The sequence below is a fragment of the Ylistrum balloti genome, unplaced genomic scaffold (genome assembly GCF_031769215.1).
Source record: "Ylistrum balloti isolate Yb309-2 unplaced genomic scaffold, AGI_CSIRO_Ybal_v1 Utg370354, whole genome shotgun sequence".
NCBI lineage: Eukaryota > Metazoa > Mollusca > Bivalvia > Pectinida > Pectinidae > Ylistrum > Ylistrum balloti.
In genome coordinates, this window is record NW_026782252.1 from 175817 (window position 1) to 194204 (window position 18388).

At 32.4% G+C, this 18388-nt stretch overlaps 1 protein-coding gene across 2 annotated transcripts in view; it reads left to right on the plus strand.

The window, feature by feature from the left end:
- The first annotated feature begins 15896 nt into the window (after positions 1–15896).
- LOC132553782 (tetratricopeptide repeat protein 17-like) overlaps positions 15897–18388 on the plus strand; it is a 44583-nt gene continuing 42091 nt past the window's right edge. Inside the window, exons 1-3 of one of the 2 annotated variants that reach the window (XM_060218059.1) lie at positions 15897–16028; positions 17454–17713; positions 18064–18175. In XM_060218059.1, the coding sequence (XP_060074042.1) occupies positions 15897–16028; positions 17454–17713; positions 18064–18175 (504 nt within the window). The remainder of the gene's footprint in view (positions 16029–17453; positions 17714–18063; positions 18176–18388) is intronic. The other variant, XM_060218058.1, reaches the window with a different exon arrangement.

Here is an 18388-nt window from a genome sequence, read left to right on the forward strand (position 1 = left end):
CACATTTAGCCCATTTGACCATCGGCAGCTTATCAAATCTTGGTTTCAGAGTCTAATCAGGAATAAAACCCAGTCAATGGGTGCCTTAGTTTTTGTCTAGTATCAACACTTTGTGAAGGAACATTTTTAGCTCACGCTTTTACAAATGAACTTTGTTATTGTGAAATTGCAGAGGAACATGTATAGCTTACTCTTGTTCTTAAAATAGCCTTAGCTAATATAAAAATATGAAGACTTGATAGGCTTACAGTCGTCTTCAAAAGGAACAAATGTATGTGAAATTAGTTAAAACTACTTTTTAGCAACAATCTCTTTTTTTTCTTTCTTTTCTTTGTTTTTTATTTAATCTGATTCATTTTTTCACAATAATTGTTTCATGACTTTAGCTTCTTTCAAACATTAGGACAATACTGATTTAGATTATATGTTCAATGGTTAGTTGGTGTCAACCAGGACTCTGGTGTAAACCTCAATCAAGGGAAACTATGTATCATATGTCTGAAGGTCCAGTTTAGACCTGAACACGATAATACTTATCCGTTTTTTTTTTTTTACTTTTGATCAGTAAAGAATATTTGATACAAAATAGGATTTTGTTATGGAGAAGCTAAGCATGATACTTTAAAACATGATATTTTTATGAGAAAGGACTGTGAAAAATTCAGGTTTATTTTTAGATCCTAGTTGGATTTATGCATCAAGCTGGTATAGTTTTAATATTTATATGCAAACAATTTTGGTCAGTTTTCAATTTACAATTCATCCTCAACTCAGGTTTAAGTAAGATTTGTCTCGGGTCATTTAAGCATTACATTTGGTAGAAATTGCCTGTTGTTAGGTAAGATTATCTATATGATGGTCAGTCTTAGAATTGATATGCTCAGGTGAAACTTTGCATTAATTAGTTTGAACCTTTGATCAGCTTCCACAGTGATTCAGCATTGTTATTTCCATATCAGTACATCATTATATCCACATGTGTGTAAGTAAACTTAATACCTTTATAGCGTTTGATGTCATGTTCTTGTTGTACCTACTGGTTGTATAACAAACCAGGACTATTCACATAGTGCTTATTTTTTTAACTGCTAGAAACTTTTAAGGAATCAAATGGAATCATCATCAAGTGTTTTCATATTATTGTTTGTTTTTTCATTATTATAATTGTTGTTTTTAAAACTGTTTTGTTTTCATTGCTATTGGACGGAACTGATCAGATCCAGTGTATGTATATATTGCTCTAAAGTGCAATCTTGTTTACCTGGAATCAGCTTAAACTGATCTTCACTACAAGTACCCAGTGTTTTTGTTAATGGTTTTTTTTACTTGTTTATATATTAATTAATTGTTTATATTTTGTTGTATATTTTCAGCTTTGTAGGAATTCAAAAGGAGAGAAATTCAATATAGCATCTAAACATGATTTTTTTTATTCTTAATATGTACTAGGTACATTTTGTCTGCCAAATTGTACTGCAGTGAACTTACATTAGTGAAAAAGTGTTACATAGGATTGTATTTCAATTTTTACAATCACAAATTAAACAGTTCCTTAAGATATTTTAAGTAAATTTCATCGACTTGTCTCCTTCATCTGTATCAAATATGCAGAAGGACAATAGGCTCATGTAAGAAATCTGACCCATAGTGTTAATTATGTCCAAGTGGAACCCAATTACTGTGAAGACATTACAGTGAATTGATGAATTTTCTCAATAAAAAGAAAAAAATACTGCCATTCAGGGTCTTCAAGGTGATGTGCTTGATATATCTTGGATGCACATTCATTTAGGGGTATCCATAGATTTCAAATTCAATTTAATTTCAGAAATTCGTTTTGAAAATATATTGTCTCACTTGACGCTCTGTACAAGAGTGATGTAATGTTTAAAGATCTGTTTTCATAAAAGTGAACAGGATTTCTAGTCATAAAAATAAGCATTCAAGTTATAGATAGCTACCCGGTATATATATAGTATCATACAACTCATAGCTCTTCTCAAAAAATACCCACTATGTACAGTTTTCTGAGCCAACAGGCGAAGTCTTAATTACTTACTAGGTATCATTAAACAGGTTTAGTTCTGTTAAATATTGGTGTATATTTTATTTTCTTTTTCATTTTTAAAAGAAAGATAAATGTAGAGAAAAATAGAAAGGAAAAAGTACAGTATAGATATAATGAACTTAGAATACTTATATAAAGGCTATGCTGTGATGATCAGTTTAATTTAAGGCTGCTCGGTTGGCTTGGAAACGTGTTTGTTATTTAAGGCCAGTTATTTCTGAAAGACTTTGTAAAAGATTATTTGAATGGAGGCATTTGTGCATCATTTTATTTTATTGAAAATATGACTGTATTTGCAGGTGTATATTTCATATTGATTTCTGAATTTGACATCATTTGAGGAAGTATGGAGTTAGAATATTACATATAGGGCATGCATCATTTAATAAAATTAAGAATTAATATTTTCATGTTTAAGAAGTGATTAAATTTCTTGTAGTACATTGTAATACCCTAGTATTTGAAAAACATGTAATTGAGTATTATTTTGTTTCGAATTTTGTTTAATAAGCACTTTAATTGGTTATTAGATGAAACTCTTCTGATTTTAGGAAATACTTACATAAAAAAATGTTTTCTTCTGAACATTTTGGTAGTATTGTTACTTTGTACAGAAGAAAACGCTCGATTAGTACTTGGTCAGATTAAGATTGAAAGTCCTAGAGAATTTTATAGCAATGTCATTAACAGATTTTAGCTCCAAGAAAGACAAGTGAGTTATATTCCATGGAAAAGCATCTGTTTTAATCTGTCTGTTGATTCTTAATTTGATACATGAAATACAGGAAGATCAAAACTGAATGAAAATTGACAAAATTTTATATCGAGTATCATTGAGCCATTAATACTTGATACATAACAAATTTTATTCCAAGGAATAAGAGGATGGAACCAAATATGGAAATAGGTTAAAATATTCAAAAGTCTGTTTCTTTTGTAGGGAAAAGAAATTGTAGCCTGATTTGGATCCCGTTTTCAGGGAACTCAACATTGTGTTAATGAAGGTAAAGAATTTACCTTCTTTGTTATGAACCATCATAGTTCAGGACTCCAGATTACAAAATCACAATTAAATATAAAGTACTGTATGTACATCATGTACAGTATAAAACATCATGGATGATTTTCATCTATAAGTTTACTCCTGAAAGAGACGTAGTGATAAGATGTTCACTTTGGTTTCACATGATCGGTCTTGGTTTCACATGATCGGTCTTGGTTTCACATGATCGGTCTTGGATGTATCCTGTAGGACTATTGAAACGATGTGAGGATGAGCTATTACAGCTCCTAGCACTCTTGTTATCACTGTTAAACTGACCTTGATCTTGATACTCATAATGATGAATGTATCTCAAAATATTTCATTATAATAAATAATGAGACCCTGTAATAAAGATATCTATTTTTAGTTACACTTGTTAACTTTATGATGATTTGAATAATTAAGGTAGAATTGAAAAATAGTCAAACCAAGCTTTTGGAACACATTGAATATAGATAAGGCTTGTTACCTCCTCTTTATTAATGCCTTTAGTTTTTGGCTCCAATATATTTTTTGGTTATTCTAAAGTAATATCAATCATTTTTTCACTTATTATATGACAATAAATGATACTATTTCTCAGGACACTTGTTTCATCCCCAGACTTACATGTTTGTTCACTATTGTATATACAAAGAAACACAAATGTGTGTGGTATATAATCTTCGATTGAAACAGCTTATGTATCATTTCAAATATATTTTCTGTCAGATTTTGGAGAAAATCATACTTAGGCAGTGCTAATATATGTATTTAAAGTTATTTGATAAACTCTACACATTTTTGTTGAGCCGGTGAAAGTTGTATGATCTCCAGCTTATGTGGATAAACTTTTCTTATAGAAGGAAGAGATTTTCATATACATGTATATACATATGTAAAGAAATCTCTGTAGGATCTGATTACACATTGTACATTGTAAACTTTAATACATTTCATTTCAAAGCTATATACTATAATGGTTAGATTTAGATTAATAAATATTTACTAGATATGAATTTTTTACATCTGTTTGAGAATGAAATTTTACAGTTGACAATATTTTTTTATTATCCAATGAATACCGGTTACTTACAATTGATATATCACAAATTGTATATGCTTACATTAAACTATACATTCTGCATCCATGTTTCTAACAATAAAATCTTCATTTCATTATAAAATCATTATTGCCATTAGGATTTCCCACTGCCAAAAGCTGTCAAATACCAGTACCTGATATATATCATCATTGGCTTTGTCAGGTGGTGACAGAGATTTTGGTTATGTAGTGAAAGAATATTCATGCTGAAATCATGAACTATTCGATTTCCATTATTGTTTTTCATTTCCATACACAAGGTCAAATTTGTTTGTTTTTATAAGTGAAAGATAAATTCTGCAGTACAATTAATATGTAAAAGTTCAACTGATTTTTGTTGAAAAGAAAATCTGTAATTTTAATATTATTTCAGAAGGTTAGAACTGTTTAGAAATGTGTCTGTAAGTGGAAGTGATGGACCATTTTTCACATGTAATAGGTCCAAGTGCATAGATCCAGAATTTTTTTTTCATGAGAATTTGAAAAAAATCATTGATGGGAAAAGACTTAAACCAGCAGAATACTTCAATAGTGAAACACTTCCATGTCAACATTTTTCTAGTTTGGGCCCAAACTGAATACCAGTTTTGAAAATTCTGATCTGGTCGTATGTACTGTATGTATTTTCTGTCCATGATTGCATATTTAAAACGTCACATTGATATATTAATTAATTATATACATATAGTGTTGAACTTTGGGAACATTGATAGCTTTATTTACCCAATAAGTACATTTCAGCTTCAGGTCGAACATGATACATGTATGTTTTTTTTTTCTTTTACCTGCCTTAGTTACAATACTTGATTTTTGATGAGTGTTCTTCTCCCCATGAGTTTGTTAGTGGAATGCTTTAACTGAAATTTTGAAGCATCCTACCTCTTCCAGTTTTAACGCTGTGAAATATCCTTCCTATGAAAATTGTTTTAACTGCCATTGAGTAATCTTCCTGTGCAAGTTTCTTTCTTTCTCTGGGAGTACGTTACTGTTTTTGTCCTTCCTGTGGGTTCATTGGTTGAATGTATAGTGAGATTTTGGTCAGTAATGTCCTTGTTGACTTACATTCTGATGTTTTAATAGTTGAGTGTAAGAATTGTTACATGCAAATTACCGGTATGTATAAAACAGTTTCTGACTGAAATAACGGGTATTTGAATTTTTTCCTTTTTCATTGTTCAAACTTTGTTGCTAATTTAAAACTCTAAAAATATTTTGTTGCTTTTCAGGACTGGTATTGGTGCTGGAATTTTGAATTGAAGCTAGGGATTGTCTGGGATGATACATGTCATTCATTTTATGAACTTATTTCATCTTTTGGTAGTGGAACTCTTCAGATCTCAGCTATATAGGGTAGATAGGGGTTATCTGGTTCGTGTATAATAAGACAGAACTGTGTAATAAATATTGATTTTAATCCATAGTAAAATGATTTTTAATGATTTTATATAAGCACTTTGAGAGATTTTTGGCAGTTTTAAATTCTTATGGGATGGTAGATGTTTCATTCCACTCTGATGGAGCTGACAATAATCAGACTAATATTGTAATCCCATAGACAATCTGTAGCTTTAGTCCACCCTCTTTTTATCTACCTTAATAAAAAGTCTTGAATTTCAATTCACTAGACATATTACCTCAATTTATAATCAGTATTTCTGGTCATTCTTTTTTATTTGGTCACACTTGAAGTTTCTTTTTTTTTCAGTTTATATAACTGTCTGCACAATTGATATCACCAGTTGTAGAGCTGTTACAATAATTGTCTGATGATTTTTGATAGTGCACAAGGAGACTTCTGTTTTTTTACAGGTCAACCTTAAGTCATTTAACTGGATTTCATAGTAGAATACAGGTATAATTTGTTAATTATTCAGGTGTGATTACTTGAAGGGACATCACGGTAAAAACATAAAGTTTTGTCATTTATTGTACATGTTTTAAACACTTTCAGTTACATTTCTTTGCTATCCCCATATTCACAATCAATGTCCAATGTCTAGTTTGACCACTTTCGGTTTGGGAAACCCCTCCCATATTTAGCACTGAAAATGTCAAATGATAGTTTTGAAAACGAGGCAGTTCAATCTTTAAACACAAACACAAGATGGTGGGCAGAAATGAAAGCAGAAGTAGTGACAAAGTCAGTGATGTTCAGCACTAAATTTTGTTATGGGTATTTGATAAGTCAATTCAGAATTATGAAATAAACAAAATAATCGCCCAACTGATTAAGGTAGGAAGCCATTTTTGTTTACAGGCGACAGTGTTTTGTGCGTATATGTTCGGTGCATATGTCCGTGAAAATCAACTGTCATTGTTCATAAGGTGATACACTAGATATGGATATATTCAATAATGAAAAAAGTTTTTAAAAGAAAACAATCATTTTACCATGATGTTGCTTTAATCACAGGTGTTTTAAGTTAATTACAGGTACAATTAGTTGATTACAGGTGGCAAAAGTTTATAACAGGTACAGTTACTTAATTACTGGTTTGGTAGGTTAATTACAGGTACAAAAAAATGTGTTGCTGTTACTTAGTTTCAGATGTATTTCCTTGATTACATGTATGGCAGTTGTGATGGGGTAATTACAGGTATGGTTAATGGATTACAGGTATGGTTAATGGATTACAGGTGTGATAATTTAATTACAGGTATGATTCTTTGGTTACAGGTGTGATAATTTAATTACAGGTATGGTTGTTTGTCGGGTGTTGGATATGTAACAAGTTACAAATCGACAACGGGTTTCTTTTTGTGTAAAAATATTATTTCATATATTTAACCTGTTTGGTTTTTGAAAGATAAATAAGAAAGTTATTTCTGCAATAGTGTTCCCATTGATTTTAACAACTAATTATTTGTATATTTTACACAAACTTGACATGCTCACCTGCATAGACTTATCTGTGAAGACATAATTCAACATTTCACTCCACAGTTTTATCTTCCATTAAATCTCATTCTATTTTCTTTGAATCATTAATTATCCAAATTGATTTACAAAAATGTTAATCACAAGAATGGAAAGTAAATCATGATATTAAAAGTTGTCGTTCCTGGCTGTCCACCTGTAGGTAGTATGTATAAATGATCAGAGCATTTTGTGATGAGTAAGTGCACTGTTTATTGTCTTTTTTGTAATGTGTGGCTCTTGTGTAACAAAACTTGTGTATCTTGTGTTTTCTTTCTATAAAATCAGTCTAAACGGGTATATGTTAGCAAGAAACAATATCTTATATTCTGTATGTAATATAACTGAAAGTATTAACTACAATTTTTACTTTCAATGCAATTTCTGCAAGACTATCACTATACAGGTATATAGTGTTTGTTACTATTGTTGATATTGGTAACAGTGTTAGTTTTCTGTGTGTTTCTTGATTACCCCAACTCCAAAAATAGAAAGCGTAATTTTCATTCTAGATTATGTAATTTCAGAATGCTCCAGTGTGGGGAGGGACAGCTCTGTCTAGAGGTACCAAAGTCACGTATCTGGAGCATTGGTATTAGATATTTGTCAGTAATCACTGTGGAATTTCAGAAATGGTTGTATCAATAACAGTTCATATTTTATCATTTGAAAACAAAATGAACTTTGTATGACTCAGGAAGTGTATGTTGTAATCTGTGTTTATACTATGTTTGGTGACCTCTATTTTACCTGTATTTACTGACTTCGTGTTTGTACCTGTGATAGTTGAACTTTGTGACATCTGTTTTACCTGTATTGAGTGACTGTGTCTGTAATTTGTGATAATTGACCTTTGTGACCTCTGTTTTACGTAATGGTCTCGGCTCCCGTGGACTACCATACTTTTACAGGGAGGTTCTTTTCTCTGCAAGGTTCCTTTCAATAATACACTGAGTAATTAAATATTAAACAAGGCCAACAATCTACAGGCAATTTTAAGCAGAGTAACTCAGCTAATTTCAGGGCAAATAATAACATTTTTTACACAGCTCACATAAGTCGGTGCAAATACTGATATCTTATACACAGCACACATAAGTCGTTGCAAATAATAATATTTTATACACAGCACACATAAGTGGGTGCAAATACTGACATTTTATACACAGCACACATAAGTCGGTGCAAATACTGATATCTTATACACAGCACACATAAGTCGTTGCAAATAATAATATTTTATACACCGCACACATAAGTGGGTGCAAATACTGACATTTTATACACAGCACACATAAGTCGGTGCAAATATCAACATTTTATACACAGTACAGATCAGTTGGGGCAAATACTGACATTTTATACACAGTACACATAAATGATTTTTTCACAACATATTTTGTAACTATTTTTGTTACATTTTTATTTCATTGATGATTTTTAACAAAGTGTACATATTTCACAGTGCCATATTTTGGAGAAGGATGTGTTGACTACATCTGATTAATAACTTTGATTTATATCCATTGATCATAATTATATATATGTGTACTTACTAATTATGTACAATTGATGTGATTTTTGTTATTTATATGTTTTATAAATAAACTTTAACACTGATTATAGAGACAATGTGATGATAAGGGTTTATGTAAATAAGATGAGGCTTTTTCATTTTTATATCCTCATCCATTTTTACATCGTCATCTAGAGGAGATGAATGTTGTAGTATCTCTTATAACTATGAAATCTGAGGCGATAGAAAATTCAATTTCCCAGTATTATCACCAACAAATTAGAAATGAAACAATATATGTGTCATAAAACACTGTAGATTTAATGTATACGACAGATGTAATTATGTAAACCAACAGTATGTAATCATGTACATCAACAGTAAGTAGATAGGTATACCAACAATAAATGGTAAGATAATTAAATTTTTAAAAAATCTTTATTTGAAAGATACAAATTTCACTGATATTATAATTGATTATTTGAAATTTTCCATAGTTTCCATGGCTTTGATATTGTTGTCTATATGATTTGTTTGTGTTTTAGTGGCTGGATACCTGTAGTGCTATTTTAAAGCAACTCTCTTTGCCTACACTTTATGATAATGTACATAATGATACGCTGTCACACAGAGCTTCTTATATACTTATTCGCTTGTTCATTTTGTATTACGACAGGAGACATGATTTAAGGATACAGCTGGTTGAAAGACCAAACACTTTCTCCCTTTCTTAGATCTTAACCAGTGCTTACACATTTGACAGTTCAACCATGCCAAAAATGGCTACCAATCTTTGAAATCAGCCATTTTGAACATATGTAATAAATAAATATTATTTGAATCAAGTTTTCTTAAAAGAATGATAACTTTAAGCTTTTTAATGTTTCCTTTGAAGATGGTTTGTAAATGCACTGAACATTGCATTTCATAGTAATGTTAACAACTTTGTTCACAGCCCAGGTTTCATCTGATAACAACATCAGACTTTAGACAGTTTGACTAATGAATGTCTCCCCATACCAGACATTTTCCATCAGAATGTCTAATGTCTGGTGTAGGGTTCAGAGGAAACACCTGCAACACTGTTACACAAATTTTAATTTCTTAGTGAACGCTCTAGAATTATGATATACCATTTTTCTTGTGATGTTCACATTCAATTTTTAGAAAATGGTAATTTTGGACATGTAAAGGATATCCTTTTTTTTTTTTTTTTTTTTTTAAAAACCTGTCTGATTATATGGGTAATTAAAGAAGTTCAATTCAGCCATACATGTCATAAATTAGATATTTGAATACTATGTCTGTCTACACAGTGACATGAATATCACCTGCTGTGAAGTACAACTGCCTCTGTATTAATTTCCAGTCAGAATGAGACCTATATGTTTGGTTATTTATTGTCTGACAACAACAGGAGGACAATACTATTGATATGTTGTAGTTTTGATGGGGAGATTGTATGGTTAAGGAGACCCCCCCCCTATATATAGATTGTATGTCACCCATTTGTGTCGTCTCCAACATGATGTACTACCTGTTGTTACAGTATAGATACTTTGTAGTACAAAGCTTCTTTACACAATAAAAATGATGAAGTATAAGAAATGGTGTGGGGTTTCTTTTGTTTAATCATCATACCCATAGAATCATGCTTAGTCTATTGTCCACTTTCCATCCATCCATCCATTCTTCAATGTGCAGATTCATGGTTAATATTCGTGTCCCTTTTGGAAAATTACCTCCAATTATCATGATGGTAATTTAGTTGTTTTATTGAAGAATTAATAGAATCAAGACTTTCGGAATTTGAATAATGTATCCAATGGTGTCAGGGGATTGGAGGTTCAAGGCTTTTGGTAAACTTATCTCCAGTAAGTAACATGGTAACTTTAGTCATTTCAATGATGGAATTTATAGCTGCAAATGGATTGGAATTTGAAAAGGAATCTGACTAGGGATTCAAGATTAATAATGAAGTTATGCATGTGTTTGTTAGTTTTTGTTTTTGTTTTTTTTTTTTTTTTGAGGGTTTTTTTTTCGAAAAAACTCATCTTCAATTATCAACATCATAACTTTAGCCACTGCAATATTAGAATTTATATCAGTAGAGGATTGCAGATTTGAACAAGGAATCCACTCGTTCAGCATCTGATTGGGATGAAATATCAAACTTGTTTCATTTTTGAAAACTTATCACCAATTATAAACAAGGTAACTTAAGCCTTGACCGAATTGTCACTTGGGTCATGTCAAACGGCTTTAAATGATCCTTTCAATAACAACAGTCCCAGTGTCATGAAGGCTACAAGCATACTTGGAGGCTTCAAAGTGTGTTCATATGAATGAAGTTGACCTGAAAATGTTAAATGGTTTTGTACTATTAAAAGTTTCCAAGCTTACATGGACAGTGGCAGGTTGAGAGATGTTTATTTCAAGGTCACAAGTTAGATGTATTGAAACATTTTAACAACTGCTGTGTAAATTCAAGAAGTGTACATATGGTCATATTTACCCTGTAACAACCAAGGATGAAAATCTATTCTGAAATATGTTGAACTGAATGACTTTGGGGACACAAATACACCACGCACACAAATATATATATATATATATATATATATATAGTGTTAGTTTTCTCAGTCCTTACATCTTTAAAAAAAATAATAATAATAGTTAACAACTCGACGACACTTTTGTTTAACATAAATGATATATGACCTAATTTTAAAAATGCTGAAGCACAACATGTCTTCTCTTGATAGTAGGTTGTCGGGTGGAGCATTAGTTATCTTCCAACACACTATTGGCATACCTATGTGAACGAACTGCGCACATTTTTTGGCTGATTTGTTTTTGTTTTCATACGTGGCTGAATTTATTGAAGAGCTTATCAAAACAGGTCACAAATACCTTGCCAGGTTGTTTGATGCCACCTTCAGATTTTATTGATGACGTCTGGTCTTTAAATGACAAGAAATTTATTGACTACGTCCATCGTTTATATCCACCAGAATTGGAAATCAAAGACACGACAGACTTTTCTACATCAGCTGCTTATCTCGATCTTTTCCATCAACGAAACAAACACGAACAGCTTTCCATCTAGCTGTATGATAAGCGTGATGATTTTAATTCCTTGAACTTTCCATTCCTGGAAATCAATATTCCTGCATTTCCAACCTATGGAATCTACATGTCACAGTTGATTCGATAGCCTATGGCCTGTTCCCATTATCACGATTTTCTTACAAGAAGTGGCCACATGACTGACAAACTCGTAAAACAAGGGTTCAAAAGATGCAGTGTGACGAAAATTATGGGAAGGTTTTATGGTCGCCATAGTGATCTTGTTGAGATTTGATGCTCGTTCGTTTGCCTATTGGTTCAGTTGTTGTATACCTTGCTCTCATTTGAGAATGTGCCATTATTTACTTGGATTGACCAAGGTTTACATGGCGGATGTCAATGAAGGAGAAGACGCTTACTCTTACGGAACACCTGGTCTTATTCTGCTTGTACGTTTTCATGAGTCTTCATGTAAGTTTGCTTTGTTCATATTTTGCCCTAGTCTTACGGAGATTGAGTTTGAATTGTGATTATAATGCCAGGTTGGCATTTTCCTGCCTTTTTAAATATATATGCATATTCTCCCTTTACCTTTACTTGGCGTCTAGGGTCTGATTCCCAAAATGACGTGAATTGGTATAGGGTCACCTGCACGACCACGTGGATTTTTACGGCCATTCCGATTCCAGAAAGAGTGACTTAAAAATAAGTTGGATCAAGTGGTTTCGCAATTGTAATAAAATGATTGAAGGTTTACTTAAAGATTCGTTAGAACTGGTTTGAAATATAAACACATTTAGATATCTGTATAGTGTTGTACCCCTATAAAAGAAGTTTAAAAGAAAATCTAAGTATAAATACAATTACTTGTCAACAAGCAAAAACGGAAAACTTTAAAAGAGAGTAGTATTTAAATTCTATACAAACCCATTAAAGAAGGCTACAAAAGAGAAAAGTATCTAAATCTTCCTGGTTTTTATCTGAGTAGCTTTTTACCAAGTCTAGATTACGCAAACATGACCTTGAAATATCTAATGGTAGAATAATATTTTTTAAAAACATTCCCAGAATTAATTTTCCGGATGATGATGATGACGGTAAGGTCCAAATTCTATCGCCAAGTTAAGGAAATATTTGATCCTATTTTAACTGATCACACAATATTCAGTCGTCATACAATATAAAAATCATACTTCAGACCTGTTATATATTAAACAATCATTAGACCTGAGGAAGACAGGGCTGTTACCAGTTGGATGAAGTATTATTTGGCTAAAAATCTGTTCTATATCTGTCAATCTAAATTCGTTATTTCTAAGTTCGTGTTATACATCACTTACACATGTAATTATAGCTTTGTTAAGAAAGGTTAATTGAACATGCATAGTACATAAATGATTTATTTCACTACACTAGGCTTCTTTGAAGGAAAATTTCATTACACCAATCAACCAATCATTGATCGCATAGCCATCCAAAGAAGACGTCCAACACCACACACAACAGGGAAATAGAACATTTTCAGTTACATCTTCGCACATGACGACAATAAAACTTCCCCGATCATCAACCTACACCCCTGTGTTGTGACCCACTGCGATACATGACGGGGAAGTTCGGACATACAGGAGGGAAATTGACAGTAGCACGTAAGGTTATCAAACAGCTTTGGGGGAATGGAATCAGGTTGTCCCGGTGTTGGTTTCGCTGTACGAAAAGATTGAGGTAAGTGGGTGATGCTTTCTGTCACAATTTTTAATCAACTGTCTCACATTTTATATTTATTGTCGCCTCTGTCAGAATGTAGTATGGTAACTTCTGAAGTCAAACAACCATTACGAAATATCCTAAATATATGCTTCATCTGAGGAATAAATTATATGGTATTCATATACCGTTTTCAGAATTATCATTTTTCATTTAGTCAATTCAGATATTCGTTTTACATAAAAGTCAATTCAACGTTTTTACAAAAAAAAAATAATGAAATTGAACAGTACTTAGATACTCAATTAGATTAAAAAAGGGAAATATGAAAAATTCTATAGGCTAATATCCTAACAATTGAGATACGAAACATTGTGTATAATTTCATAACGTTTCAAAATAAAACATAAAATATACATATAGTTAAAATTACTTACATATAGACTTTGTAACAGAATCGTGAGTGTGTCGCTATTAGTCAATATGTACGAGAAAGATTTTTCCTGTTTAACCCCCCCCCCCCCCCAAAAAAAAAAAAAAAAAAAAAAAAAAAAAAAAAACAAAAAAAAAAAAAAAAAAAAAAAAAAAAAAAAAAAAAAAAAAAAAAAAAGAAACAAAGAAACAAACAAAAAACCCAGTTACTTGCAGAAAAATTCGACCTGGTTGGGGTGTCTGGGATATCTTTTGGTACCTAGATACGCGAGTCTCTTATGTCTAATTCAAAGTAAAATTGATAGCCTCGAGAAAGGTTTGCTGCATGTGGCTGTAGATGTTAAATAACTTGATATTTTGTCTGAATTTTATCATTTAGTATACATAAGAATATTGTTGAACTCATGAATGTGGACGTGTGCCATTATTACGGATTCAAACCACGAGATAAGATCTTAGACTTGTAAAGAAAGTGTGTTAAGTCTATGGTGACTGATTAGTGTATGTGGTCTACCTTCGGCCAAGTCCACTCAAACAACAAAGAAAACATTGGCATGTCAACAGAATCATAATTCAAACACAAATTCGAGGAAACTAGGACAAAATGTGAAAAAAAATGTACAAGCAGAATAAATGAAGCGGTTTTTCTCGGAATTGTAAGTGTCTTATGCTCAATCGACAACTCTCGCCAGATAAATCTTCGGATCAATGACAGTAAGCCGCGTCACTTTCCTGAACGATAACACGTTAAACACAATGGAACCAACTCGCAAACTAACGAACTTCTATCACGGCCAGTTTCACGTGCACAAACATATAGAATATTTCTCGGTGAGATGAGTATGACGACCGTGAAAATCCCAGTAATCTCTTATTGCTTTGTGAGTATGTCTGTCAGTTGTAGATATCTTGTATGATAATCTTGATTTTTGGAACAAACCTAGCTAGAATATCGAATAAATTGTGATATGTTAACGTCATAAGTTGGTTATGCATGATGTTGCTATCCATAAATGGAAAATTCAAAATAGAGATACTTAGATCTTTACACTTATAAGTGGAAAGCTTCTCATGGTTTTTCAAAGACAAAACGTCATCAATATATCTGAAAGTGAAATCAAAGGACTTCACAAGGTCTTTGTGACCTGTTTTGATATCAATAACTTCGACTTCGTATGAAAAGAAAACAAGTCGGCCATGAAAGGCATATATAAGTTGTCGCTCAAATTTCTTCGAAAAGAAAGTCCATACAACAACAGAATGAAGGCGTTCCTTCAGTGAGAATTGGGTATGTTGGTGAACAGACGGTGCCGACTGAAAATCAAATGTTATTATGGAAGAAAATCTCAATTTAAAAGAGGATATTTAAGCAGGAAATGCAATACAGTCAGTTGGACCAAGTTATTCAAGATGTTCGTAAGATTTAACGTCTTGTCATTTCATATTTCACCGACATTGAAATTGATTGACCGAAAGAATTTAACTCGCTCTGAAAGTGAATAACATTGCAGTGTTGTAGTGTGTTCTCATTTCACCCACTCTCGTTTGATTCTTTTTCAATGCATACTATTTTGTAAACACGAGAAATCGGTAAAACTTTATTTAATTAAGCCTAAACATTAATGATTTATTAATTTATTTCGGAAATTAGGCACGTATCACGAATAAAGGTATTAAACGCCCCAGTAGAAATGTTGTAAAACCTGCTTATTTTCTCTTGTCTTATTTATATTTAACCAAAGTTGACCGCAAGAAATCGTTTGGGTTTATTTAGATATCAAACACAGTATTAGGTCTTGAAATTTCTGTCTTTGGCTTACTGAACGTCGAAGTCCCATGTTTGATCTATATCTCTGTATCGATAGAACAGGTACAACTGAACATGTACAACCACTATTTACTTGGCAGGTGCATAGATATTATAATAGTCATGTACTGTATATCATACATAAAAATTTTAAATATATTTATCTAACGATCAATAAACTCGCTCAATTTGACACGTGGTGTCCGCTCGTTTGTTGTAGCCTTGGTGCGGAAGTCGCATATCATTCCGTCATGAATATTTATGAGGATCACAAGATGGCGGCGACTGTTTTGGTTGTGGTGTTACTTGTAGCCCACCACTTTCCGATAGCTGGTGGATCGTCACACTGGGTTGTCACCGAAGAAGGCTTAGTTCGGGCTCAGGTAAACACATAACTTTAGTTAATATCTGATGTGTCTGCACCTGTTGAAATTGATGCAAGATCGCCATAGGTTGAAAATTTGTCGGCTAGGAACAGTGTCACTTGATCAAGGTGCAGTGGGCTACCGACCACTGAAATCAATATTACAACTAAGCCTAGATCCGTTACCTCTCAATACCTGGCACATGCTTTGCGATCACATGCTCATAATAACCTGCTGATTTATTACATATTTTGTAGATAACCTGAGGCGAAAAATGTATCCCCATTTATCGACTCGTGACTATTTTTTCAGATATGATGTATGTTACAAACAGACTTTGAACGGGCACCTGTTCAAATTGTACCATAAACCTGACAGATACTTGGTATTCAGTTTTCAGCCTGCGCACTAATTATGATTTAGAAATGATAAACCCAAACAGATTTTTCCTGATTTGACGGTAGATTGCCATACAACAGATCATCTTTGATTGAGTTGCTGTTTGTGAAAGGGGAGATAATCGGTTAAAATTGCAACAAATCAACATTGAATTCTGTTAGAAGTTGACAGTTAAGTTCCATATTTTTTGTATGAGCCTGGTTGTTAGAAGAAAAAAGTAGGTGTTCAAAATGTGGATGGAGTCCCATGGGGTGTGGTTGATTGAAGTCACACATGAGAACTATAAAATTTGTCTGCTTTAAACTAATATTAGATCACAATGAAAAAAATTAAAGATTATTTTTCAGCTGTAACTTAGAACCAGTAATCTCACCACAGTCACAGGGATGTGAAAATTTGATATTTTGGGTTGTGACACATGTACATAGTAAAGAATTTGGTTAACATTGCAAGCAATGAGGGTATTTTTAACTGAACAGTATTTTTTTGCAAAAGTGATATTAATTCTTAAACACTTCCTTAATGTTCCGTATTTTGTATAAATCTACAAAGAATTAGGTCCTGGAATGTTAATGAAAAACTCCTGGAAGTTTGTCAAGCAAAAACTTGTCAACTATGAACATGCATGAATAAATACAAGGGAAAAAAGACATCTCGTCACAGATCTGTTATAAATATGGAACAACAGCTAGACTTGTGACATACTTAGCCTCATCAAGAAATGTTTAACTATTTAGATAGTTCCTCGACCATCACTGGAAAAATCAACCAAAAGGCTGTATAATTACAGTGAACCAAATGTGTAAAATATCTCCAATTAAAGCTGTGACCATATCTTATATCACTAAATGGTTTTATTTGTTACACAATTCTTTAATTAACAATGACTTCCCAAGTAATATGTCCATGTTGATTGCAGTATCATTCGGGTGTTGTTATTGATCATAATGATCTGACAGCAAAGAAATTTACAAGTCTTATAGTCAGAAGAAGATCTGTGTATCTGCATGGCGTAAAAATGATCTTGTTCCTGTATTCTTATAGGCTGACACTGTCTTCAACCTACGACGACCTTACGACCTCGTGGCTTTCATGAAGCAGGATGAGCGGACAGAGATGCTGGAAGGCCTTAAGGCAGAATTACTGACGAGAAAAGATGAAATTGATAGAAATGAAGACAGAGACACAGGCTTAGAACAAAGGTTTTACAAAACAGATCCAGACTGTTTAAAAGCAGGCAAACCACTGCCTGAATTTGACCTGTATATAAGCACTGTACTACCACTTGAAAACAAAGGTATCAGGTAAGTATTTAAGCTACCAACTTTAACAGTTATTTTGTTGAGCAAATATGAAAGAATGGCAAATTTGTAATCCACATAGTCTAGATATGTATTTCTGCAAATACAGATTTCCATCGTGTGAAATATGTAGACACATTCAAGGAATAACTTTAAAGGTGTAAAAGTGATCTTGTATAATTCAACTTTTCTCTGAACACTTTTAGGAGAATCTTAATAAAATTGCTTTTTAATTTGATTAAAACAAAAGTTAAATATTGTCACCATTTATACAATTATGGTTCATCTTATTTTGCTTGTTATATTTTTGCTGCCTGTGAACAATGTGTACAGAGACTTGCTTGTACTTTCAGACCTGAGGAGCACATAGATGTGAACCAACCCCTCCATAGTATACATTCCCCACCTGATTGTACTCTCTTCTCAGAACTTGACTACAGCATTCATGCCTTTGAGCATTTAGAGGTAAATTTTTGTCTTTATTTTTTTTCTGTAAAGTCAGCAATTTTTTGTGGGGATTTAATTTCACTGAATTAGCTATTACCTCAACTTTCATTTCCATAGAATCATTCACAGAAATGTGTAATAGTCATTGACCATGAAATTGAGCTTAGAAAATGTGTGATTTCACAGTATGCATGTGTCATATACAAAAAAATTCTTAAAGACAACCAAAAA